The sequence below is a fragment of the Urocitellus parryii genome, chromosome 9 (assembly GCF_045843805.1).
Source record: "Urocitellus parryii isolate mUroPar1 chromosome 9, mUroPar1.hap1, whole genome shotgun sequence".
NCBI classification, from domain to species: Eukaryota; Metazoa; Chordata; class Mammalia; order Rodentia; family Sciuridae; genus Urocitellus; species Urocitellus parryii.
In genome coordinates, this window is record NC_135539.1 from 82,295,734 (window position 1) to 82,322,901 (window position 27,168).

Genomic DNA, 27,168 nt, shown 5'->3' on the forward strand with positions numbered 1-27,168 from the left:
TACCTATTTTATTATAACCTAGAGCCCTGGGGGGACCCCTCTTGCTTTCCTGCTGTATTGAGACTACTACCATTTCCCTTTCAAATATCTGACACCTAGAGGCATAGAGGGCTCAGTTTGGGCCTCTATTCCTCAGACTCCAACAGCATGCTTTATTTTCAAAACACAGTTCATCTTTCACTCAGCTAATTATGGCAGCACCTGGAGAAAATTAAATGCAAAATAGATTTTAGCTAATTACGTGGTAATGGTAGCTACGAATGAACTGTTTAACTGTTACGTGCCATCTCTTACTTAATCTTATTCAACCCTTCTTGTAACACAGAGTTCATCTATTTTCCTCATCTTTTTCAGGGATAAAAACTGGTACTTAAATGTTAGCAGGAAGAGAAGGGGGAAAGATTTGTGGAGGGATGAGGCCAGATGCCAGTACCCAGCACAGCAGGTTAACAGTTAAGGAAGCAAAAATATATTTCCAAGTACAGAAAATATCGATATTCAAGATGGAAGTAGAGCATTGTGCAAGGGTTCAGTACAAGGATTCTTTTTTTTTTTTTTTTAACTTTTTCAGAAAATTCAAGCAAGAATGTAAGGGTTTTACATTCTTTCCCACAACCCCCATGGTTTGGTTTTGTTTTGTTTTCATCAAAACACACTGCAAATTTTTGGCATTCTTTGCATATAGAATGACCCACATTAACTCAAATTTTAACTCCCAATAGTCTTATATTTACTACCCAGGAGGAAAACCATCTTGAACTGTTTCTATACATCAATGACTTCCAAAAACACATTTAATAGACGTAAACATGTTTGTATAGAACTTGAGATTCTCATTTGCAAGTTTCACGTAAGCCTTGAGTTAAGCTGTTCTACCTGCAATAGCTCAGTCTCCAAGGGCATTTTTAAATCTCTTCAGTTTTCTCTTCAGTCTCAGGCAAGTTTGAGAATTGACCCTCAGATACCCAGTTTTTGAGAAAAGATAGCTGAAGAGACCAATGCACAGACCAAAACCTCAATTCAGACAAAATAAGATAGAACAAACTTATATTAGAGAAAAAAATGAGGGCAAAAAGGCAGGAAAAATGATTGTCAAAAATTGTCACCATTATTTCTGAGAATGGGGGGATCCTTTTTTTTTTTTTTGGTCAGGTTTTATGGATTGTTTTACCTAAGTAAAATATTTTTATTTAATGGACAAAAACATGGCATTTAATTAGCTTAAAATGGGAAGTGAACAATAACACTTCAAAATCTTTTTTTTTTTTTTTTTGGTTCTGTGGATTCAACTCAGGGGTGTCTTGCCCCTGAGCTATAGCCCCAGTCCTTTTAATTTTTTTATTTTGAGACAGGGCCTCACTAAATTGCTTAAGGCCTCAGTACATTGCTAAGGCTGTCCTCCTGCCTCAGCCTCTTGAGTCTCTGGGACTACAGACAAGCACAGGGAGCCAGGGGCTATTGTTTGCCTTTCAAGAATAAGTTTTAAAATAGAAGTGATTTATAAGAATTAAGTGACCTAGGCTCAGACTATGTCTGGACAGCCACAGGGAAGGACCTTCTTGAGATGGGAGGGAAAAGCTGGAGGAGGGAAATGGGGAGGAGGGAAAGAAAGGAGAGGGAAGGAGGCAGGGTTATGAGAAAAAATAATAATAATAAAGTGAACTAACCAGTGTTGTTTTCCAGCCCTTCCTGGCAGAAGGGCTCCAATTAATATGATCAAGTCGAAATCTGGAATTTCTGTTGTAGTTGGCACATAATTCAGTCATGAAAAGAAACATTCTTGGTATACGTGTAAAGATCCAGTTGTTTAGCCAGGTGCAGTGGTGCATGCCTGTAATCCCAGCAGCTCGGGAGGCTGCAGCAGGAGGACCACAAGTTCAAGGCAAGAATCAGCAAGTTAGTGAGGCCCTAAGCAACTTAGCAAGACCGTGTCTCAAAATTTAAAAATTAAATAAAATAAAAAAGGCTGGGGATGTGTCTCAGTGGTAAAGCATCCCTGGGTTTAATCCCCAGTAACAAAACAAACATCTATTTGTTGTAATTCTATGAATTATTCTGGTTATGGATGTATTCGTTTAATAAACATTTATTGGCTCCATTAAAATGTGCCATAATAGTGCACAGAGGCTAACATGCGGGAAAAGAAAGTCTACTGCTTCTTCTCCCACAGAGTGGGTGAGTCAGACAACATTCAAATATTGTTGTTTGTGTTATTACAGAGCTTAGTTAGCAGGAAGGAGGATCACTGTCAGCTAATTGCTGTTATTCTTGTTTTATAGATAAGGTGGCAAAGGGAAGTTCAACAATGGCCCCAGGTCACACTTCTAACACTATTACAGCTGGGACTGAAACTAGGGAGGTGGCTTCAACACTCAGAAGCCTCCTGGGAGAAACAGTTGGAAGATCTTCCTCTCAGAAAATCAGGCACACCCAGGGGCCTCTCACTGCAGTTGTTGCTCGGACTCACAGGCCTCAGTTTACAAAGTGAATTGATAACATGTTGCTGCACCCTTATATTTAAGCAAATGCTTTTCAGGAATGTTCTCTATGGACAAAACCCTGAGACTTTACACTACATTTTCAATTGGAGATATACCTCATTGGCTTATGTATGGAATATCATCAACAGCAACCTGCAAGTCAGCACAAGGCCTCCCTGCACTTCATGAGTCAGAGACTTTGGTGCGACAGGTGGTCTTTTGCCTTGCAGACTGCAGTTTCTCTAAAGAGACCATTTTTGTGTTTAAGAACTTCCAGCTTGTTTAAATTTCACTGGAGGGAGCATTGTTGTTGGAGATGACAGACGAGGCAGGGCACCAAAGACAGCAGGAAACAGTTTTTATTTGGCTGCAGCCAGGTTCAGAGGGTACAGCTTTTGCTGTAATCAATTAATCCTCTGAACCCCGAGTTCAGGTAGTTTCATAACTTTATACCCAGCATGTAAGAAGAGGGGCTAAGATGTTCACATAAAAGCAGCTTTTTCTTTCACTGTTCTGGGCAAGTTTCTTCAAGGACAGCACCTGAGAAGGGGAGAGCTGCTTCTCTCCTTTCTTTCCTCCCCTGCCAGCTGTTACCATGGAGCCCAATTGGTAACTTCTCTTATCTTAGAAATGTAGACATCTCTGTGAAGCCCAGCTCAAGGCCAGAGGCCTTGTTAAATAATCTTTTTTTTAACCACATTTTGCATTTGCAAATACACTTTTACAAACTACTATACTGGATAAATGTTTGTGAAAAACCAGTAAAGGGGCGTTCAGCATCTAGAGTGCTGATTTCTTCCAGGCCAGTGGCCAAGTAATAGAGCAACAGGATAACAGGAAGTTTACCTACATTGAACTCTTTTGTAGAGACTCTTTTTCTGATAGTCCTAAAATTAACTATGGAGAAGCTAAGATTCTCTGTGGAAGAGGAGGTACCACTACATTTTGAGCTTGTGGGCAGATGAAGTGTTATACTTTAAGGAGCCTAACTATATGAGCCAGATGTGATGGCCCAAGCCTGTAAACCCCAGTGATTGGGGAGGCCGAGGCAGGAGGATGGAAAGATCAAAGTCAGCTTTGGCAACTTGGTGAGGCTCTAAGCAACTTAGTCAGCTCCTGTCTCAGAATAAAAAAATAAAAAGGACTGGGGATGAAATTCAGTGGTAAAATGCCTCTGGGTTCAATCTAGTACCCTGCCCCCCACCAAAAAAGAAAAAGCAGCAGCTCAATTGAATTAGACGATTTTAGGCCCCTTTGACAGCCATTTATCACCAGCTTCTGCATCTGCTTTCATGTTTTTATAACGACTGGATAAAGTTTAAAATGTATCATAGGCTCCACAGACTTTGGCCTGTATTAAGTCTTACAGCTCAGAATGAGGCAGAGCCTGAATGCTGCAGGAAATATACCTGATTTATCAAAAATACCTGGATCCCCTGTTAAGATTTCCCCACTTTTGAGTAGCTTGCCTGCCTGATGATCCTGTCTACTTTCCTGGGACTATAAAAGGCTCACATAATCATTTAAGGAAAGAACCAAGTCACTGGGGAACCATGTCCTTGAAGAACTTGCCTTATTGACCAGAGTCTGTTTTGCCCTGGAAGAAGCAGTCAGTTTTCCATCCACAGTACTGTTTGTTTTCATATCTCAATCTATCCACAAAACACCCATGTACCTGTGATATCAAACATCCCATCATAAAACAGGGTTTGTGTGAGATGATTTTGCCCCACCCCAAGCTAATGTATTCTGAGCCTTTAAGGTAGGTGGGGCCATGGTGTTGGGTAGGTTAGGAATATTAAGTACACTTTCAATCTTTGATGTCTTCATCCCAGGATGGGTTTGTTAGGCCATCACCTCATAGTAAGCCGAGGAGATGTCTTCTCATTTTGTCCATACATCATTTTCCTGACCTCCTATAGCTGGCCATATTTTCCTTCAGCTCATTATATTTGTGATAGTTGACTTAACATTATTAATCAATAATTTCAATGTCCAGACTTCTTCAAGAATGGTTTCTGTCAAATTCTTTATTTCCTGTGAATGGGTCATACTTTATCCTTTTGTGGGGGAATGCTAAGGATTTGACCCAGGGGGCTTTCCCACTGAGCCACATTCCCAGCCTTTTGGAGATAGGGCCTAAATTGCTGAGGCTGGTCTTGAACTTGTGATCCTCCTGCATAAGCTGGGGGATTGCAGGTGTGTGCCACTGCACCCAGCTTCTAATTCTTTAAGGGAGGTAAATCCTATATCAAATGAGTTTTTAAATATGAAGGAAATTTTAAGCAAGGAAGTTTGCTTGCATCAACCAAGACATCTGGTTATTCTTTGAAATAATAAAAACAGATTCTTTTTTCTTTTACAAATTTAGTTTAATTGATAACTCAGCATCAGAAATAAAAATGACTTTGAAAATGAGAATATAAACATGTTTATTGTTTTTCAGTTTATTTCCTTTCTTCACTTATTGGCAGATAATATGTTGATCCATTCTTGTTGCTGAATCTTGTGAAGAAGTTAGAAATTCAGGATGAGTCACTCATACCCACCTTAAAATACATAAGAGTCCCCCTGATGGCAGCCTAAAGGAGAGTGACTCCCAGTCTCTCCCTGATGTTTGTGGATAGGGTATAGCACCTGCTTGAGATGAACCAGAGTCCAGAGCTGACCTGCACACCACCCCAAAAGCACACACATAAACCAAAGGATCAAATAATCCAGGAATTTGGAAACAACCAACTACTTAATAATGAAACAAATCAATGAAATGCATAAAGGTCTAAGGTTCTAAACGGGCCAGTATGATGAAAGTACCCAGTTACCCGACAGTTGTGAAAAGAAAGGATCACATTTCCCATTTCCAGTCATGGGTAGAAAGCTGAAAATCAGAGGAAACAGACTTGCTGATGGGCACCCTGCAGCTCCAGGACACTTTAGCATCCTGAGCCACACAAGCCTGACAGAGACAAGGCCACAGACAAAGCCACACTCAGGGCTTGCTGGGAAACTCTGTCCACACTGGTCCTGGACAGTCAGCAGATGGGCAAACCTCAGGCGGCCACCTGAGAGCTAAGGAGAGGTTCTGCAGAGAGAGAAACGACCTCCTGCCAAGTCTGGCTCCACTAAGGCAGGCCTGCTGGGGACCAGAAGGCACCCTGGTTGTCTCTTGTTGACAAGCAGAGAGCTTACCTAAAGCTGCCTCTGGAGAACCTTTAGGAGCATGTACTGGAAAAGGCATGGGAATCTAGAAGCAACAGAGTCCTAAAAGCTCCATTCTATCTAAGGGCTCTCCACCTCCATCTGGCGGAATTAAGCTCCCCATTTTCTCAGGTCCTTCTCTGGGGAAAAAGTATGCATCAGAACCCACCAATCAGGCTCTCTATTCCTGAAGAGTGAAGAGCTTCAGAACTTTATTACTGAAGATCTCCCGAGTAGTCTGTGTCTTTCCCTGGCAGGTCATCTCCTAACATGTAATTCCAATGAAGAGATGACAGTATCACTTACACTTATGTAGGGCTAATCTTTGGGTAAGAGAGAAAATAAAACACTAAGAGTCCAAATATAGTCTCCTAGGGAGAATCACATATGCATTAGATATGAAGAATTCTTTTAAAAAATATCAAATAGCCAGGAACAGTGGTGCACACCTATAATCCCAGCAGCTGGGGAGGCTGAGGCAGGAGGATCAAGAGTTCAAGGCCAGCCTTAGCAACTTAAGCGAGGCCATAAGCAACTTAGTGACACCATGTCCCTAAATAAAATACAAAACAGGGTTGGGGATGTGGCTCAATGGTGCCCATTGGTTCAATCCCCAGTAACAAAAATAATTATCAAACATTTACCAATTTGTGATTCCCCCCCCATTATCTTAGATATTTGGGATTTTCATTTTTTCACTTTTCTTCTATCCCTAGATCTTGCTAATTTCAAAGTACTCAAGTAATTTGCTTTACTTAATCAAAGAAACAAACTAATTTGATACTTTATTACATTTAGCTAAGGATTCAGAAATAAAGAGACCTACTTACAAAGCACACTGTCATACACTATTGAAACTCCATTTCAGCCATGTTACCATCCTGGCAAAGACTGAGATGCTTGTAAATTCTCTTAACTTATAAAGTTTGTCAAAGTTTCCAGGAAACAAACTATGACTTCAGCTTTTATTGTGTTCTGATGGGATCAATGATTACAGAACCCAGGCATCACAGATCACTCTCCCCGTAAAGTGCAGAAGAGAATGCAGTGTAATCCAGCGCACCAGGCACGCTGCCGGGGCCAGAGTAGGGAGGCATCCTCTTAATGCAGTACTGGGCCTGATCCGGGGGCAGCTCTCGACGAAGCTCCTCTGCCAGGATGTACGGCTGGAAAACACACACAAGTGTTTGCAAAGCCAGTCAAAGAAACACTGGAACATAAGCAGTTTCAATACTTTCAATACAACATTTCTTACATTTGTGATCTAAATTTCTTAACAGACAGGTAAAGGTATAGTTGGGTCACATTATACACTGATGAGAATGCAGGGCTATTTGACATAGTGGAATTGGTATTAAAAACAAAAATGTATGCATATGTGCTTTTAGAAAATGGAATCATTTTCCCACTCAGTAAATTTTTACTTAAAAACTGAAAATATACTGCCACTGGAGAAAACGTCTCCACAATATGATACTGACACATTTAATGATGGGGCTCTTTTTAAAAATGTCAAATATCCATTGAGAAATAGGACAATTCTGGTAAAGCAGACTGACAAGTAAGATAATATCACAGTGTGACTTTTTTTTAACATTTATTTTTTAGTTTTCGGTGGACACAACATCTTTATTTTATTTTTATGTGGTGCTGAGGATCAAACCCAGTGCCCCATGCATGCCAGGCGAGCTCGCTACCGCTTGAGCCACATCCCCAGCCCTCACAGTGTGACTTATAACAGGAACTTCCCTGGGGGGTTGGACACACGTGGTTTACTACTTCCTAAATCCTTTGCACTCTCCCTCCCCATGTTAAACAAACTTCTTATTTTTGAGATAGCTGATCCTCTCTGATTTTTATGGTAATAAACATGGCTGTACTGAAGTGTTTTAATATCCTAACTTTCTTGCAGGACTCTTTTTCCTCTCTCAACCAGATCACAGAGTAAAATAATCCTATCCCAGACTGAATTTATGCATCCTAAGAAATTTTTATTGTTTGGGGAGTGGTATTTAAAAGCTCTGAACTTTCAGTTAAATTCTTGCTTAGTTTTAGGCATGTGTCATGAGAGTCTTGCCCAAAAGTCTTGCAACTTTTCACTGGGGAATGGGCATGAAGTCAAGGTCCCTGGCCCTGGGCTGGGGATGTGGCTCAAGCGGTAGCACGCTCGCCTGGCGTGCGTGCGGCCTGGGTTCGATCCTCAGCACCACATACCAACAAAGATGTTGTGTCTGCCGAGAACTAAAAAAATAAATATTAAAAATTCTCTCTCTCTCACTCTCTCTTTAAAAAAAAAAAAAAAAGGTCCCTGGCCCTTAGTGGAAGAGCTTAACAGTTCTGCAATACCTAAACTGCAATAGTTTCTTCTTTCTGAATCACACCTATTAACCCAGAATGCACAATGGGGTTGAACCATTAACCATAAACCTTAACATACACATACATCTACCAAATGCACATTACCGCTCCCTTCTATAACACTAGCATGAGGCCTGAGCACAAATGCCGGGGAAGGAAGAGCTGTGTTTTCTCTGAGGTCTCCTCTGTGCTGCTTTCCAGATTCAGTGCTAATATACCAGGGGCACTGGTATTAGAATGTTAAAGTGAAAGGAAATCCATCAATACATACCTTATCAGAAGCCAGAATTCGGAAGGAGGCAATGACCTGCTCAGCAGTGTCTGTGTCAGCTGTCTCTCTAGTCATGAAGTCAATGAAGGACTGGAAGGTGACAGTGCCTTGTCCATTGGGATCAACCAGGGTCATAATTCGGGCAAATTCAGCTTCACCCTGAGGCCAAGGGCAAAGAGGTAATAAGTTCCTTTGTGTTTGAAATCTTAATCCTGCAATTCCTTTCAGTCTCTGGAAGGGATTCCCTTTAGAGTGACTGAGGTTTATTGTCATCAAATACATAAAGGTTGTGTAGCATCAAGCTAGAATATCAATGCCCTTCCTCTCTGTGACCCAGGAATGCAACATAATACATTTGTCATAGAGTAACTTGGAGCAGATTGGGTCTTTTTTCAGGTTGCAAGAAAGAAAAGAGATGTTGCTAAACAGGAAGGCAGTTCAGAGCTGGTGCTTGTGATCTTATTTTAAACTTTGGGAGGGAAGCAAAGCAAGTCATGTTTAAAATATGCATTAATGGGCAACACAGAAGTATGAGTATATTGGGACCATTATAGTCCCAATACACTCATACTTTTTAAATTTTTTTTGGTATTGAGGACTGAACCCAGGGGCACTTTAACACTGAGCTACATCCCCAGCCCCCCACATCTTTTTTTCAAAGATGCAGTCTGAGTTGCTGAGGCTGTCCTGGAACTTGCAATCCTCCTCTGCTTAGCCCCTCGGCCATCTGTAATTATAGGTGTGCTCACCTAGGATGCAAATTATATCAATAACGCTGTTAAAAATCATAAAGGAAGCCCAGACTCTTGATTTCTTCATTAGGAAAAAAATCTGACCAATTTCTGGAAAAAATGTGTTTGTTTGACTCTGTAAAATTATTTTTACATAGCAACAGGGAAACCTTAAAAAATATTCTTCTGGGGGCTGGGGATGTGGCTCAAGCAGTAGCGCGCTCGCCTGGCATGCGTGCGACCCGGGTTCGATCCTCAGCACCACATAACAACAAAGATGTTGTGTCCGCCGAGAACTAAAAAATAAATATTAAAAATTCTCTCTCTCTCTCTCTCTCTCCTCTCTCACTCTGTCTTTAAAAAAAAAATTCTTCTGTGTAATGAAAATTAACCAACCCTAAATGTTCTACCTTACATTTAAGTGTGTCATTTTCTATAATATAAACTCAAACTCAATAAAATCAGACCTTAGCACAGTTTCAACTTCTGTCTTACCAAGTCATAACCCATGGAAATGAGGCAGGCTCTGAAGTCCTCATGGTCCATCAAGCCATTCTTTCTCTGTTGGCAAAAGCAAGGAACAGAAAAGTGGGAATTAGAGGTGATATGAGCAGCTCTGCTCGGCCAAGTGAGCAAGATCTAGTAAGGGAAGGGCCACTTTGAACTCTGCCAAGATCACAACGGTCATCACTGACTTAAAGGAAGGGTGGATCTGACAACACAAGGATGTTATCAATAGTTATTTAAAAGGAATGGGGGGTGAGTGGCAATAAAAACTAGACAAAAATGAGACCACAGGGTCAAGAAGGTAGCAAAGGAACTGGACAGGAGCATAAATTTTCATATACTTTACTGTGAATGTTATCACCATTTTGTGGGTCCATTTTTCTTATCATGAGTCAATTTGTTAATTAATCATTAGATACTTTACATAGTTACTAGGAAAAGTACATCAGAGTTTTGCAACCAAGTCTTTACAAAATGACTGAAATACAACAACCACACCTTGTTAAGGACATACTTTCAGTAAGAACAAATGGGACTCTGATATCCACTACAAATGCATTCACTGACAGCTGCAAGACACAGCTCACAGCCTGCACCTCAGGTCACAGGAGCAACGTCAGCTGTGCATACCTTCTTTTGGTGGCTACTTTCCTGTGGCAATACTCAACCAGTTTCCCTGTAAACTTTTTGGGGTGTTAAGACTTAAGGTAACAGCATGCATATTATTTCAGACTCATTGTTTGGTGTCTACAGAACTGCCTTTCAAATAAGCAGAGTGCGATACCCTGTCGAAGTGGTTGAAGGAGGCTCTGAACTCATTCATCTGCTCCTGGGTGATGCCCTTAGCGTCCCTCGTCAGGATCTGGGTCTCCACCTCGTTGATGGTTCTGGCAATGGTGGTCAGCAGTAGCTCCCATCCAACACGGATGTGCTACCAAGGAAAAAGGCAATGATAAGTTCGAAGTTTTTCTAGCAATGTCAACCTTGCCTTTTCGTTTTCACAACAGGAGAGCTGACCCCAAAGGAGGGCCTGCTATAGACATTCCTATGCTTTTTAAATTTTTTTATTTGTTTTAATTAGTTACATATGACAGTACAATGATCTTGACATATCATACATTTGAATCAGATGGGCATAATTTCTCATTTTGGAAATGAGAAATGTACAGGTTACAGAATCACATTGGTCATGCAGTCATGTATATACATACTGCAATAATAATGTCTATTTTATTCTGCTGCCCTTCCTATCCCCCCTTCCCCTCCCCTCCTCTCCCATCACTTCTCTCTACCCAATCTAATGTGACACACTTTTTTTTTTCCCTCACATCGTCATACATGTATTCTGTATATCGATGAGGGTCTCTTTCCAACTTCCGTGCAGTTCCCCTTCACCCTCCCTTCCCCTCCCATCTCTCTTCCCTATTTAGTGGTAATTTTCTTCTCATTTTCTTCCTCCCTACCCCATTTTGAGTCACCCTCCTTATATCAGAGAAGACATTCAGCATTTGTTTTTTAGGGACTGGCTAACTTCACTTAGCATAATCTGTTCTAATGCCATCCATTTCCCTGCAAATGCCATGATCTTGTTATTTTTTAGTGCTGAGTAATATTCCTTTGTGTATAATTGCCACATTTTTTAATTCATTCATCCATTGAAGGGCATCTAGGTTGGTTCCACAGTCTAGCTATTGTGAATTGTGCTGCTATAAACATTGATGTGGCTGTGTCCCTGTAGTGTGCTGTTTTTAGGTCTTTTGGGTATAGTCCGAGAAGGGGAATAGCTGGGTCAAATGGTGGTTCCATTCCCAGCTTTCCAAGGAATCTCCATACTGCTTTCCAAATTGGCTGCACCAATTTGCAGTCCCACCAGCAATGTATAAGTGTACCTCCCCCGCCCCCATCCTCTCCAGCACTTGTTGTTGTTTGACTTCATAATGGCTGCCATTCTTACTGGAGTGAGATGGTATCTTAGAGTAGTTTTAATTTACATTTCTCTGATTGCTAGAGATAGTGAGCATTTTTTCGTGTATTTGTTGATTGATTGTATATCCTCTTCTAAAAAGTGTCTGTTCAGGTCCTTGGCCCATTTGTTGATTGGGTTATTTATTTATTTATTTTTTTGCTGATGACATGATCCTATACCTAGCAGACCCAAAAGGTTCTACCAAGAAACATTCAGCAAAGTGGCAGGATATAAAATCAATACCAATAAATCAAAGGCATTCCTGTATATCAGTGACAAATCCTCTGAAATGGAAATGGGGAAAACTACCCCATTCACAATATCCTCCAAAAAAATAACATACTTGGGAATCAACTTAACAAAAGAGGTGAAAGATCTATACAATGTAAACTACTGAACCTTAAAGAGAGAAATAGAAGAAGACCTTAGAAGATGAAAAGATATACCTTGCTCATGGACCGGCAGAATTAATATTATTAAAATGGCCATATTACCAAACGCACTTTACAGATTCAATGTGATTCCGATCAAAATCCCAATGGCATTCCTCACATAAATAGAAAAAGCAATTATGAAATTCATCTGGAAAAATAAGAGACCCAGAATAGCTAAAGCAATTCTAAGCAGGAGGAGTGAAACAGAAGGTATCGCTATACCAGATCTTAAACTATACTACAGAGCAATAGTAACAAAAACAGCATGGTCCTGGCACCAAAACAGGCTGGTAGACCAATGGTACAGAATAGAAGACACAGAGACCAACCCACAAAATTACAACTACAGGTGCTAAAAGCATGCAATGGAGAAAGGATAGCATCTTCAACAAATGGTGCTGGGAAAACTGGAAATCCATAGGCAACAAAATGAAATTGAATCCCTTTCTCTCACCATGCACAAAAGTTAACTCAAAATGGATCAAGGATCTAGGAATCAAACCAGAGACTCTGCATCTAATAGAAGAAAAAGTTGGCCCTAATCTCCATCAAGTGGGGTCAGGCCTCAAATTCCTTAATAAGACACCTATGGCACAAGAGTTAAAACCAAGAATCGACAAATGGGATGAATTCAAACTAAAAAATTTTTTCTCAGCAAGAGAAATAATATGAGGTGAATAGGGAGCCTACATCCTTGGAACAAATTTTTTACCCCTCACACATCAGATAGAGCTCTAATCTTTAGGGTATACAAAGAACTCAAAAAGTTAAACAACAAAAAAACAAATAACCCAATCAACATTCATATACTTTAGAAAAAAATTCTACCCTAGTCTATAGTGGGAAGTACTCAGAAGTGAGATCAGGGCTCTCACAGTGACAACTGGATCTCTGTGGATTAGACAGACAGTGAATAGCCTATTTGTCACTGAAGCTATCTTTCCATTTACCAAGAAGCAGGATGAGCCCTGAGTTATACCTGCTAGCTCCCAGGGAGCCCGAATTGGGCCAAACTGTAGATGTGGCAGTAGTCTAATTTCTGGTACTCTCCCCAAAGAGGCATAATGAATTCGTTGTGTTGAGTCATAATGCTGTTAACTATGATCTCACACTTGATGTAGTGCACAGAGCCTTTTCATACAGCAACTAGAAAAGCTTACCACCCTCTGATGTTCACACTTTGAGAATTCAGCAGGAACAAAGCACAGAAGTGCACCCAGAGCACACCAGCCACTGAGAGCAGCAGGAGCAGTCCACTGCCTGGTGCTTACCTCCATTGTGTAGTTGGTGTGCTTGTTGTCAAAGACCAGGGCCTCCTGGATGAGCTGGTGGTCTCCTTCCAGCTTGTCTATGTTGTTCTTGTAGTTGATGATGTTGTGCTCATACTGCTTCAGCTGGTTCATCTGGTCTTCCAGTGCCCCTGTGATCTGGATGGAGCTCCGGGCAATCTCCTAGGGGAGGCACGCGGGCAGACAGGGAGAGGTGAGCAGAGCTAGGAGGTAGTGCTGTGAGAGTCATCGGTCATGACTGCTCAAGATGTCACACCATATTAGGCAGCAGCTCAAGTCACTTGATGTCCCCAGACACAGTGGGAGAGGGACAGGGTCACAGGATAGAATAAGGTCTGGTTCTGGTCCACCTGGAGAATGGGAAAAGGTCTCCCAGAATCTACAGTGGAACAGCAAAGGCAGGAAGAAGTAAGCCCTGACCATCTTCTTGCACTGGGAGCAAAACTTCCTGGGCCAGCAACCTAGTCCTTCAGCGGGGGCAGGGGTGGGGTAGCCAACTGCCTGGGGAGACCTACCACGCAGATGGCCATACCCTCCAGCACAAGAATTTCTTACAGTTTTAAATATTCTTTCCTTTGGGAAAAAGTTAACATTTTATCACCAAAAGAGAGAGAAATGTCTCCTGGCTGTTCTTGGTGATGAAATGAACCCAGACCTCAACACCATTCACAGACCACTCTTTCATGAATGTTCTGACATGAAGCATGCCTGAGTCTTTGCTGTTCTCCTTAGGTTGGGGGTTTAAAGGCCAAAAACTGAGAAAGGGCTTCATCGCTATTTTTAATGACACAATTAATATCCATCAGTAAGAACCTCCTTGCTCCCTTCATTGGGCACCCACCAAGCTCCCAAGTGTGCCAGGCACACAGAGTCCACAACAGCCCCAGGGCTGGAAAGATAAAGCCCCATATGAAAACAGAATGAGTGGGGCAACCAGAATCCACAGCACAGGAGGCACCACTCTGTCACTAAGGGGGACTGGCTGCCAGGCCTGTGGACAGCCTGAGAAGGGTGTGACCTACCTCCATCTTGTTCTGGATCCAGGGACCAATGGCATTGGCCTGGGCAGCAAATTGGCGCCTCAGGCGCTCATTAGCATGCTGGCGAGCCAGCTCCTCTTGCAGGGATTGATCTCTGATGGGCACCAGCTGCTTCACCTGTCAGGGCCCAAGGACAAGGGGTGAATAGCCAGCTCTGGTCTCCTAGGAATGGCTGCAGGATAGCAGTCCAAGGAGTTGGTGGAGTGGAGAGAGAGGGAAGGTGGGGAAGATGGAAGAGGAGGAAAAGGGAAGCGGGATAAGGGTGAAAAGAGGGAAGAGAAGTGGGATAGGGGTGAGGAAAGGGGGAGGAAGTGGGGTAGGGGACAAGAGAGGGAGGGGAAGTGGGGCAGGAGTGAGGAGAGGGAGAGGAAGTGGGATGGGGGGAGGAGAGAGAGGGGAAGAGGGGTGGGAGGAGGAGAGGGAGGGGAAGTGGAGTAAGGGAGAGGAGGGGGAGAAGTGGAAGTCCCTCCTGTAGGGGGACTAGCTGTGACTGCCACCTGGTGCCACCAAGGCTTGTAGAGTACAAGGTGTGTAAGAGCCTCTATCAGGCACACCACCATCCCTCCTCCCAGGAGAGTTCCTCCTGTGGCACCCATGCCACGGAGCCAGGTCTACAATGTAGCAGATTTGTGAACTTGGATGAGGGGGTAACTGCTATCTTTATTTTCACTCTCTCTGATTCAAAGTTAGCCTTTTCTTCCATTACGCAGGTGTGCAGCAAATCCACAGCAGTGCCTTGCCATCCCTGAGACATCACAGGAGAAATCCCAGAGGTTCAGGCACCAGCTACTGCTGCCTCTGATAAATCATGTGCCCTCAGCTCTACTCCAAGATCATCAGCAGTTATGAGGTCTTGATTTTAACGTATTAGTAGAGGCACGTGCATTACTATATCCCAACTTTAAAAATATTTTAATAACTATATCACAGTGTAATTCACTTCCTTCATAGTCCTACATATTTTATGATCATGTAAACATCATCTTCATCAAGGGATCCTCAGGCTCCCCAGCCTGCTGAAGCTCTCCATGACCCACGTGAACACAGAAGCCCTGCTGGGCCAAGGTCTGCTTCCAGAGAAGAGTGGCATCTGGCCTGTACACTTGTGAGTCATTTTTTAAGGCTATGCCCCAGTGCTCTCTGAAAAGGCAGGAAAACTACTGCAGAAATCTTTTTTGTGTCGTCTACAAAACTGCTGTTGAAGGCAATATTTGCCAGAGTCCCTTTTATGAAAATCCATATGGCCAACTGCCCTATAAATTACTGAGGGGAAAAGAGTATGTCTCACTTTAAGAAATTACATAGATCCTTTTGTTGTTGTTAAAGGGAACTACTCAGCTCAGTTTCCCTTTTCTCTTTTCTTGGCCAGAAGACCAGAACTAACTTCAAAGCTCTTATGCAGACAACTGAGGATGTGGTTCAATGGTCGAGCGCTTGCCTAGTACACAGCAGGCCCTGGGTTTTATCTCCAGTGCAGGGGGTGGGGGTGGGGAACACACACACAATAAAAACCTCTCATGCAATGACTGTCTCTGACATGGACCCTGGCCTCCTTTCCATGTCGTTTCTGTCCCCTCTTTGGCACTGCTTGTAACTAACCCTTGCTTCTCTTTAAAATGAGACCAAAAGGCCAGGCACAGTGCTACACATGTGTGATCCCATCAACTTAGGAAGCTGAGGCAGGAAGACTGCAAGTTCAAGGCCAGTCTCAGCAACTCAGGGGACTCTGTCTCAAAATAAAAAATAAAAAGGGCTGGAGATGTCACTCAGTGATGAAGCACCCCTGGGTTCAATCCCCAGTACAAAAAGAAAAAGAAACAAAAGGGCTGAAAATGAGCCTACTTTGACTATAAACTTGTGAATAGTTTCTCTAAACTCAAAGAGCAACAAAAGTTAGTAGCAATATTTTGTCCCTCAGATGTATTTTTGAAAGTGACTTTTTTAAAAAAATATTTTTCGTTGCAGATGGACACAATACCTTTATTTTGTTTATTTGGCTTTTTGAATGTGGTGCTGGGGGTTAAACCCAGTGTCTTACACGTGCTAAGCAAGCACTCTACCACTGAGCCACAACCCCAACCCTCTAAGTGACTCTTTTAAATTTAAAACTCACACACATTTGGGATATAATTCAGTCTAAAAATTCTATAATGATACACTATGGGCAAGCTGATTTCCCCAAATTCAGCTGGCACTTTAGGAATCGTTTCCCTAATAGCATTAGTATCATAAGCTATACTAATTTTGCCAAAATCTATAAGATTTTCCTTAAAGAAAGTAATCCCAACTTTCTTTTCCAAGAACCACAAAGGCTACCAACTGGCATTCAGAGTGTGAAATTCTGGGACGAAGGAAAGTCTGGCCTATGAGGCCACATGGCAGTCACCCTAGTGCCCCAGGTGCTCGCCTCTCCCCTCAACCCCAGCTTCAAGATGCCACCTACCTTGTCCCACTTGGTGCGGATCTCATCCATGGTGACGGTGCTGTATGGGTTGCTTGAGCTGATCCTGATGTTGTAGCTCTGAATCACTTTCTCTACCTCGTTCTGGATGGCCATGATGGACTGCCGCTCCCCATCTGCCTCTGGCAGCGTGGCCTTAAACTGCTCGTGGGCAGTGATCAAACTCTGCACCAGGGAACAAGGGAGAAAACCCAGATTACCGTCAGTTTCACAGGCTTTGATGTTCACACACAGGAGTGTCTGTACGTTACCTGCAGGCACCTCTGGAGAAAAACAAAGCCTGCATGTTTTACAAAAGCTCTGCCTGGAAAAAAATTGTTTTCTTCTTCAAAAAATCACCTTTGCCTTCATTATGTCTGGGCCCTGCTACTGTTAAGGTCTTAATGTCTGCTGATAAAAGAACTTAGCTAGAACTTTCTAGCAACAGCTGTTCTTCTCAGCTCTGTACTCATCACTTGCTATCTCATTTATAACTAAAGACAATAGCAGAACATCTCTGCTCCTCAAAAAGAGAAGCCCTCAGAACCCAGCTCTTCCCCAGAAAGCTCCATACAACCTCTACAAATCAAACCCGTTCCTTGATGATAACATGTCAGATGAAGGACTGTGAGTCCCACGGTCCACATCCTTGCTGCCTGTGGCCCAGGAAGAACCCACTGCATACTTTAGTCCTGCAACACATCAGCTGCCAACAGGCTCTCACTAAACAGTGTGACACCTGAGGCAGACGTAGCAGTCTTGCCTACTCCAAAGAGAGACAAAAGATTTTGGCGATTCGCCTCTGCTTTGCAATGTGCACAGAAACACCAATAAAATCTCTTTCAGATGCTGCAACGTTCAAAGAAAATACCTGCTCCTTGACTCCCAATGAGACCTCATCCCCGTAATCCCTCAGAGGCTGAAAATACCCTAAACTGAAAACACATTTAGCACACTAACCCACCTACCATCATTGCCTAGCCCACCACACGTTGTAGAGGGTCTATGGTTTCCTCTTGTGATGGAGGGCTGACCAGGAGCTGGCCCTGCCCAGTATCACAAGAGGACACTCTGCCTATCACCAGTCCAGGAAAAGTGGGAAAGTCACCATGTAAAGCCTGGATTCTACAGAATGTGGGTCATTTCTGCACTGTCGTAAAGCTGAAAGACCCTACACTGAGCCATCTGAAGTCAGGGGCTGAGTGTAACTCCCCTGACACCAGGGGACCACCCTTCTAGCCTGCTCCTTGGCAGCGAGGCGGGAGTGCAAACCTGACCTTCTGTGTTTCCAGTCTGCTGATGACATTCCTATTTTACAGAAAAAGAATTACAAAAGTATTCTTTTTATATTCTATTATGTTAAATTCACTGTATGATGGTCTCTAAATAAATTGGGACCTGGCTGTTTGAAGGTAGTTTCCTCCCTACCACCACCACTTAGAAGACTTATTTATAGCTTTGAAGCTCCAGAAGACCATGTGGACTGGAGGGAGGTGCTGGTTTGGGATTTCTTATGTTTTATGATCTGGCAAAACTCTGTAGGTCTAAACAAATGGCAATAATGTACACATTTGCAAAGTAGTTAACTCAGTAGTCAGTAGACTCATAGCTTCCCATGAGCAACTCTAAGAACAGAGATGTCCAAGTTGCTTAAGGATTCAGCATTCTTTTTTAAAAAGGAAACCCCTCTGAGATGCATCTAACATTACCTGATAACAACTAGTTGCAGCAAAAAGGCAAACAAGCTAAGGTTCAAAGGGCAACTTATTTGGGCTTTCCAGCATATGCTTTTTAATTTAAAAAAGTAATATATACATAAAATTATATATATATGAATAAAGAAAAGGGCTGGGTGCAGCCCACTGCTAAAGCAAATGCTGGCATGTGTGAAACCATGAGTTCAATCTCTAGTGCCAAAAATAAACAGATGACTCAGTAGGTAAATAAACAAAACCACCTCTAATGCAGGTAGAGTCGAGTCTGGCTACCTGTATCTCCTCGATGCTGTGCACAATAAACATGTCTTGTAGGTCTTCCATAGCACCCTCCATCCAGTTGTTGAAAGGTGCAGCCCTCTTGGCGAACTCCAGGTGTAGTTGATCAATCGTTTCCAGCAATTTCTCTGTTCTCTGAAGATCAATTAAACAGAAGGGAGTGTTATAATAGATTAAATTGAAAAAAAAAATCCTCTGATGTACAGAGAAATGTAAACACATATCCCTAAACAATAAAGTGTTAGCTGACACTTAGCATATGTCTATAAAAGGTTAACCAAGGCTCAAATGATTAGGCTGAGCCCTGCGGGCCTTGAGAAGGATTCATTGACATCCAGAGCAGTCTTGGTTTTAAAGCACCTGAAGTACTCTGCTAGATATTAGATTCTGGAAAAGTGAGAATCCATATACAGTATTCTTAACTTGCTTTCAGCTAAAGCAGGTCTTGGTAAATTAGAGGCTTGATTCTCCAACTGTGGGTAGCAGGAAACTCAAGACACCTTCTGCATTATGTCGTCTACAAGGTGCAGGAAAGCTATGTGACTCTCTCAAGGTCACCTACAGAGGGAGGACAGAAAGAACTAGCTTGGCGATCTCAATCCTCATTTGCAATACAATGCTCACCTCTGTGGGTTTATGAGAGCATGAGGCTTCCAGCCTCAGAGAGAGATGGTGTGCTGTTCTCCACAGCAGAGCTGATGGGGAGCAGACAGAGAGCATGCTGTACCTGGGGATCTCCCACTGTTAGATTCACCTTCTCTCCTACTCTAAAATGTTGGCACTTGGTCTGTTGTGCCTGGTCCTTCCTCCCGCTAGACATTCCTTTTCTATGCAAATACATAACAGCCAGCTGGCACTCAGAAGCTTGAGTCCACACGTTTCTATTTCATTAGAGTCAAGGGGAAAAGCCTGGGACCTGGAAACGGCCTCTTTCCCTCAGGTCCCAGGAGTCCTTTCATGGTGAAAGACTATTAGGTACCCTTGAACCTACTACCTACTGTCTTCTACCCACATCCTGCACACAGAGAAGCCCCGTTGCACTCTGATTCTGTTTCCCATCAATTTTTCCTTGAATATCCATTACTACTTTCCCTCTGCACGTCTCAAATTGGGTTCTTCTTGATTTCCTGATTGTTAATTTACACATACAGAAGGACTTTTGGAAATTTACTATAATTACTACTTGAGACCAAGTGGGCTTATACCATCATCCCTGTACTTCTTAAAAACTTCAAAAGAACACACAGTGTTATGAACCTCCATGTTCCTATCTCCCACTTTGTGTATTCCCTTCAGGGGCTCCATTCAACAAATGATCTGTTTAGATTTAAATACACAAGGCCACAGAGACACAGAGGATACCAACGACTTAAATAAAGAGCCTCTAGTAAAAGACTTCATTCTACAGGTGCCTTTAAGACTTCACCTCCAAGGCCTCTCTCCTCTTCTGAGTGAGGGTCCCCAATCTGTCCCACTGGTCACAAATTTTCTGGCAACGATCATTGACATTCACAGCATCATGATAATCCAGTTCACTAGGAAGAGTGAAAATAAATGAAGATTAGTTTTCCCAGGTGATATGAGGGGAAATGGGGCTCAAAACAGACAAGGAAATTTTAAATAAAAAGATCTGGCAAGAGAATTGACAGGGCATTTCAAGGTTTTATGGACTGTCCCCATCAGTCTTAGAAAAATTATAAGAATTAGTAAAACTTTTATGTCAGTCAACAAATTTCTAAACTGAAAGAATGCTGTTCCTTTAATGCCTCTGGTTAGCCTTCTCCCTCCTTGTTCTCTGAGGCCCTCTGGAAGCATGGTTTTTAAATGGAAACTGTAAGTGAAGCCAACTTTCTGCCCTGAGGACAGTCCTGCAGGCCACTGTAGCCACAGTGACCATAACATCGAAATGAGTCAAGGGGGAGGGAGGCGTGGGCTTGCACTGGGTGTCCTTGGTTCCTCTGGAAGGGCACAAGCTCACTACTGAGTACAGCCTGTCCTGGAGGATACTGTGACTTTATCTAGCACACGGGGACTTCTAAAAGAGGGCAGGACAGAGCCCTTCCGCATAGGAACCACAAGGTTCTTGCCACTAATCCAACAAGCCAGAACAAAATGATTTCTTGCTAAATGCTAATCTTTCCTGGCCAGATCCACCCATGGACCCCTTCTGGGGATCACTGTGAGGTGAAGTGACTGGAACTTTCTGAAAAAAGGCTTGACTAGAAGGTCAACCTTACATCTCCAGGGATAGGAAGTTTCAGTCTTCTACAAAACCTAATCAACCATTAGTTAAGATAAAAGCAAGAATCATGGAAATGTAAAGACATTCAGGAAGCTTCCTAAAGAGTATAGGAAGAGACAGCTTTGCAAAGCCCCCCTTTCCTTGCCCCCATCCATTTCCGTGAGGCTTAAGTCTTTTTTTTTTTTTTTGACCTTATATGAAGGCAGTGGTTGTTCATTGCTGTTTCTCCTGCTCACTCAACCTACTGTTTCTGCTACTGAGCGAAGGAGATGCCTGTGCTTGCTATCTCAAGGTTCTTCAGTGTTCACCTGAGTGTTCCTCCGGTAGACAGAAGTTCTCTGTCACCTTGTCAAAGCCAGTCCAGTTCTCAGGAGCAACCAGCTTTCCACAAACATGCTCTCTTCTCTATACTGAAGCTAAGATTCTTGTGCTGATTTTTCTTTTTTTGGTACTCAGGATTAAACCCAAGATCACTCAACCACAAAGTCACATCCTCAGGCTTTTTTTTTTTTTTTTTTTTTTTTTTTTTTTTAGTGTTTTGAGACAGGGTCTTGCTAAGACCTTAGGGCCTTGTTAAGTTGCTGAGGTTGGTCTTGAACTGGCAGTGCTCCTGCCTTTGCCTCCTGAGTCATAGGGATTACAGCATGTGCCACTGCACCAGGCATGCCAATTTCTTATGACCAAAAACAAAACCAAAAACAAATAACCCCACCCCACTCCCCACACACATACATGCACGCACACAAAACAAACACACCAGCAGTGGGCACATCCCTGAAAATAAAAACAAAGGCAGCAATGGCTCTTCCAAATGCAAACATTGGGGCTGGGGATAGCTCATGGTAGAGTGTTTTCCTAGTATGTTCAAGGCCCTGGGTTCAATCTCCCGCACTTTAAAAAAAAAAAAAAAATTAGAAGAAAGACTTCTCCAACACTGGAAATGAGCCACGCATGGTGGTGCATGCCTGTAATCCCAGTGACTCCAGAGGCTGAGACAGAAGGATCTCAAGTTCAAGACCAGCCTTAGCAAATTAGCAAGATCCTGTCTCAAAGTAAAACATAAAAAGGACTGGGGATGTGACTCAGTGGTTAAGCACCTCTGGGTTCATTCCTCTTTGCTCCAAACAAACAAACAAACACAACTGTCCAAAACTGGAAACAAAAACCAAAGGCTACTTCCACATATCCCCAGTGCAGATGCTAGTGCTCACCCCTCCAGTATTATCCTTAGGGTCTCTTCTAGATAATCTACATGTACCTGCTGCACGTGTATCTGCTTTTTAGGAGTCAGGATTTGCATAACTACACACACTATCTTTGTGTACTTTAAGAAATGCAAAAAACTGACTTATTACTTTAAGATAGGCAAAAAAGATAAAGACATTACTAGCAATATAATGGACACAGAACAGTTCAGTATGTGGTTCATCTCAACTATGTCAGGAGACAGGCACTAGGGTACCAGGAATAATAATAATATGAAATTGCTTCTTAAATTTATAGGCAACACTTAGAACAGCTCTAATTACTCATGGGAACTATTATAGAGCATTAAATAGCCTGAGTTTCCTTTCATCCCTTATTTTATTGGTAACTATTAATGAGCAATCAGAGCCAACATGGAAGCAGCATGAGCTGTAAGACCATGTAAAGGCCACAAACTTAGAGTAGAGACAGGATATGAAGGCCACAGAAAATGAAGTGCTTATATGGAGCTGATATGACAAGGCTGAAGAATAGTGTTCTCTTTAAAAAAAGGCCCCACCTGTCAATCAAGTTTGCTCTAGTCAAAGTGAGGAACCTGGGTGTTTTAAAATGTTACATACTGAAATCAATTTTTATTATTTAGTTTTAAAGTTATTATTATGTGTTAGGCTCTTAAAATCCTGCAAATGTATCAGTGATTATAATGAAGGGGAAAGAAGGAAGGACCGAGAACCTCCACCTAGTGCTCAACTCCACCTGGCCTCAGTCTCCACACCAGCTCTTGCCATAAAATGAAAAGCAGAGTAGACAGTTGCTCCAGGGCCTAGATAGCAGCTCCTTTTGTGCTGTTCTCTGCACAGGCAGGTCCCCCTCTTGGATGGAGCCAGGGTGAGGCTGCCCTGCCCCACCTTCGGAGCGTAGGCCTCTGCCCTGCTTTCCCCAGCTGTGGGGGACTGGGGTGCTGCTGGATGGGAGGCAGGGATTCTTCCACAACCAATGAACCCAAGTCAAATCTGTTTCTACATTTAGAGAAACAAGAATCCTGTCCCAGGGTACTCTGGCCTGGCTCTGGATCCATTAGAGAAGGGGAAGGCAGGCCTCCCTTGCCCTCTCCCAGGGGTCCCCAAGACCCATGCCCTGGGCTTCAGCACGCACTTGAGCTCCTGTGCAATGGCTGCGATCTGCTCCACGCGGTCCTGATGGGCTGCCAGGTCACTCTCAAAGGCCTCGTGCTTCCGCAGCAAGGCCCGAACTTCCGTCAGGGATGCAGACTCATAATCCTTCTGCAGTAAGATCTGCTCTTTGCCTGCAAAGGTGGCATCAAGCAAGTGTGAGTACCCTGCAGCCTCCCAGAGGCTTCCTTGGAATGGACAAGCACCCCGAGAGCACAGAGTTTCCAAGGAGGTAAGAGGATGTGCCAAGCATGGCAGGACTGAGGCAGGAGGCATTCAGGCCGTTGCCTGCCATCAGCACCCCAGCTCCTCCAGGTGTCCACAGCCCATGGTGCCCCAGGCATGGGGGCACACTGAGGACGTTTCACAAAACAAAGCTGTGCTCTTCATTACTGAGTAGTGGGAATTGCCCCTCCAGTGCTCAGCTCAGCGAACCCTGGCTCCCAGGAGCTACTGGGTGGCTGACTGTGACACTCAGGCTCTGTTCTCCGCCACAAGTGCCACCCTACCACGGTGCTTTCTGCTTGAAAGCTTTACTTCTGTGGCCAAATGTGGCCTGGGTTTTATTGTCCTGAAAATAAACATTACAGATTTTCCTTCCTTAACCTCCACCTACTTCCCCACATGTTGTAACTCCAGCAACTGCTGTGGTTGAAGAACTAGATCCACACTTATTCCCTGGCTAATGACCTGTAAGCATTTAATTCCAGAAGCTGGACATATAGCTGAGTGGTGGGGCACTTGCCTCACGAGGTAAGTGAGACCCTGGGTTCAACCTCCAACATTACAGAGGGAAAAAGAATTTAATTGGATAAAGACTGAAATAGAAAGCAAATATTTATATATTTAATGATGAAAACACAGCACTTATGGTGTGTCCAACACTGATTGAATATGAATTCATATTCATAAATATGAATTCACCAAATCTTCATGAAACCTTTCAAGGGAGCTGTTACTGCTGTTCCCATTCCGAAGAGGACACTGGGGCACTGAGAGATCACGCACTTGTCCAGGGCACATAGCTGCCACTGTCAGGGAGGGGCACCCCTACCTGTCATGTACTTGCTATGTAACATCAAAACTCAAGTAAAGCACAGGGCAGCAGAGGATGACAGGACATCTCCCCCACCTCTCTCAAAACAGACTATTACAGGGTGGAGTGAAGGTTCCTCTCCTTCAGCAGGAAGGACCACTTAGTCCAGCAGACACATCACCCTGGCTATAGGTACAGGTCCATTTGTAAGGCCTGAAGGAAGCAGATAAACGCAAGGGCAACGAGGAAATCAGACCACAGAAGACCACCCTGGCTTTCCTCCTTCCCTGTTAGATTTTCTAGGTAAAATACTTGATGGCATTTGATACACACCTTGTGGCAGAGGCTGGGCTGAGGCTATCTGATCGACAGTTAGGCTACAGACAGTTACTTTGGAGCCAGACAGGAGAGAAGAAGGAGGCCGGCCTCCCACACTGAGCACATGAAGAGCACTCAGAAGCTTGATTAGAACACCAGCTTCATGCTTTCCTCTTGAGAAACGTAGCAGGGCAAATAGGGGGACACCTGCCTATGGTATCGCAGATGCTGGGGACAATTAGTAATAATGCCTTGTGGCTCTACGCAGCTGGACCCTGACCTCATGCATTCACCATAGGCCTGTGTTTTGTGGGTAGAAGCCTTCTGCCTCCGGGCTCTCTGCAGCTGGACCCTGACCTCCCAGAGCTAAATGCGGGCCTCGTCATTCACCATAGGCCTGTGTTTCGTGGGTGGAAGCCTTCTGCCTCCTGGCTCTGCGCAGCTGGACCCTAACCTCGTGCACTCACCGTAGGCCCAGGTTTCGTGGGTGGAGGCCTTCTGCCTAAACTTCTCAGCCAGGTGCTCCAAGCGCTCCAGCCTCCGGATCTCGTTGAGCAGCCATTCCTCATAACCCTTCTCGGCTTGCTCCAGCCTCTGCCAGGCTCCAGCGATGTCCTGATGACGCAAGGACAGGCAAGGCAAGGTTGTTATGCATGGGCCTCCTCTGGGCATCCTCCAGTGCCAGTCTGGCAGTACTCCCTTTGTTTCCTTTTCCTTCCTCACCTCCACCCAAATGACCATTCAATTATCTTGGTTTCCAAATGTCTTCATCATCACAAGGACCTTTCAAAATACAGCTACTCTCCTCTGGCAAGCCCACACTTCTCCAGGTATGGACACAGGCACTCGGGGCTTAAGTTTTCTGGCTACAAAATGAAGCCTCAAAGCCATCCTGAGGTCAGGCTTAGGTGAATACCTAAGTCTGGGAGCTGGTTTAGTAGATCTGGGAGGCACTGGCACTGGCAGTCATTAGAGGCACGGATCTAGATGAGATCACCAGAAGGGTATCAAGATACAGAAGGAAGCTCAGCACTGAGCACAGGAGCTGCCCAACATCTGCAGACAGCAGAGAAGGCGAGACCTTGAGCAGATATGGAGGAGGCCTCGCTGGTGAGGGAGGAAGAAGAAGGGAAAGACTAGAGCAGAAAGAATCTCAAGAAGAATGCAACAACCAATAGGATCACAGCCACCAAGAAGTACAAAGTATGAAACCAAAGAGGACAAGTTTGTGGATGTCAATATGAATACCACTGAGGGATGAAGACAGCATCAGAGGAGGGGGACAGAAGCCAGGGTACTGCAGGAATTAGTGATATGGTGGAAACCATGACAGAACTCCTTGTACATGTTCTGTTGTAAAGAGACCAAATCAAGCAGCAGCTATGGAGTGGGGTGCAGTGATGGGGTTTTTGTTTCTTTTGTTTCTTTTTTTTTTTTTAGTTGTGGTTGGACACAATATCTTTAATTTATTTATTTACTTTTATGTGGTGCTGAGGATCAAATATAGCGCCTCGCATGTGCTAGGCGAGCACTCTACCGCTGAGCCATAACCCCAGCCCTCTTTGTTTTGTTTTTGTCTTGCAGATTTCAAAGCACTTTGAATGTTCATGTGGTAACACCATCGAGAGGGGAAAACTGAAGTGTGAGAGAAGAACGCCAGACTTAGACCTTGAGAATATGAAAAGGGTAGGTGGTAATAGCAAGGAGAAGAGGGTACGTGATCCTGCCGGTAGATCTATGGGGGCAGATGAGGTAAGGTTGGAGAAGGGAGGAAAGAAAGGCCATTCCTGGTATATCTGCTGAGGACCTGCTCTTTGCGGGACACCATTCATGGGCTGAGTCAACAACTGCATGATGGCAGGTGAAAAACATCAAGAATGACAAGGTGGCAGAGTGCGCACCTCTGATCCCAGCAGCTTGTGAGGCTGAGGCAGGAGGATCGCAGGTTCAACACCAACTCAGCAACTTAGCAAGACCCTGTCTCAAGATTCAAGAAGTCAAAGCTTCCTTCTCAGCAGTCCACCAGGGAAGAGACCCAGGCCAAAAGCCTATAGGAAAACATGAAGCTTCCCGCATTCCCAGGCTGACCCCAGCTACTCACCGACACCATCTTCCCCTCGGAGGGCATGAAGGCAGGCCGGTTGCTGATACGCAGCTTGGTCTGCAGGGTATTGAAGTTGATCTCCAGCTGGCACTTCTCCTGCACCTTGGGGGGCTTGTGCTTCCGACGATAATCCCGGAAGTCTTCCAGCTTTTTCTGCATGGCCTGCATGGTTTTCTCAGGAGTCCGGTTCTCCAACCAGGGGATCGTGCGCCGAATCCATTCCAAAAGCTGCTCCCAAACACAAAAACACTGCTGAAAACACCAGCAAACTGCTCCCAGTTTAAAAAAAAAAAAAGAGGTGCCTGATCATTTGGAGTAGGTTAAACTAATGCTCCCCAAACTACTGAAGGGTGGTCACAGTGCCCTGCCCTAAAGGCAGGAA

The 27,168-nt window shown here is 43.8% G+C and overlaps 1 protein-coding gene across 1 annotated transcript in view; it reads right to left on the minus strand.

The window, feature by feature from the left end:
- Positions 1 to 6,437: 6,437 nt before the first annotated feature.
- Actn2 (actinin alpha 2) overlaps positions 6,438 to 27,168 on the minus strand; it is a 60,135-nt gene continuing 39,404 nt past the window's right edge. The window contains exons 10-21 of the mRNA XM_026413525.2: positions 26,784 to 27,014; positions 25,150 to 25,297; positions 23,312 to 23,462; positions 20,135 to 20,243; positions 18,703 to 18,843; positions 16,718 to 16,900; positions 14,257 to 14,391; positions 13,217 to 13,396; positions 10,330 to 10,476; positions 9,534 to 9,599; positions 8,308 to 8,466; positions 6,438 to 6,844 (exon numbers count right to left, since the gene is read on the minus strand). Coding sequence (XP_026269310.1) covers positions 6,686 to 6,844; positions 8,308 to 8,466; positions 9,534 to 9,599; positions 10,330 to 10,476; positions 13,217 to 13,396; positions 14,257 to 14,391; positions 16,718 to 16,900; positions 18,703 to 18,843; positions 20,135 to 20,243; positions 23,312 to 23,462; positions 25,150 to 25,297; positions 26,784 to 27,014 — 1,809 coding nt within the window. The 3' untranslated portion in view covers positions 6,438 to 6,685. The remainder of the gene's footprint in view (positions 6,845 to 8,307; positions 8,467 to 9,533; positions 9,600 to 10,329; positions 10,477 to 13,216; positions 13,397 to 14,256; positions 14,392 to 16,717; positions 16,901 to 18,702; positions 18,844 to 20,134; positions 20,244 to 23,311; positions 23,463 to 25,149; positions 25,298 to 26,783; positions 27,015 to 27,168) is intronic.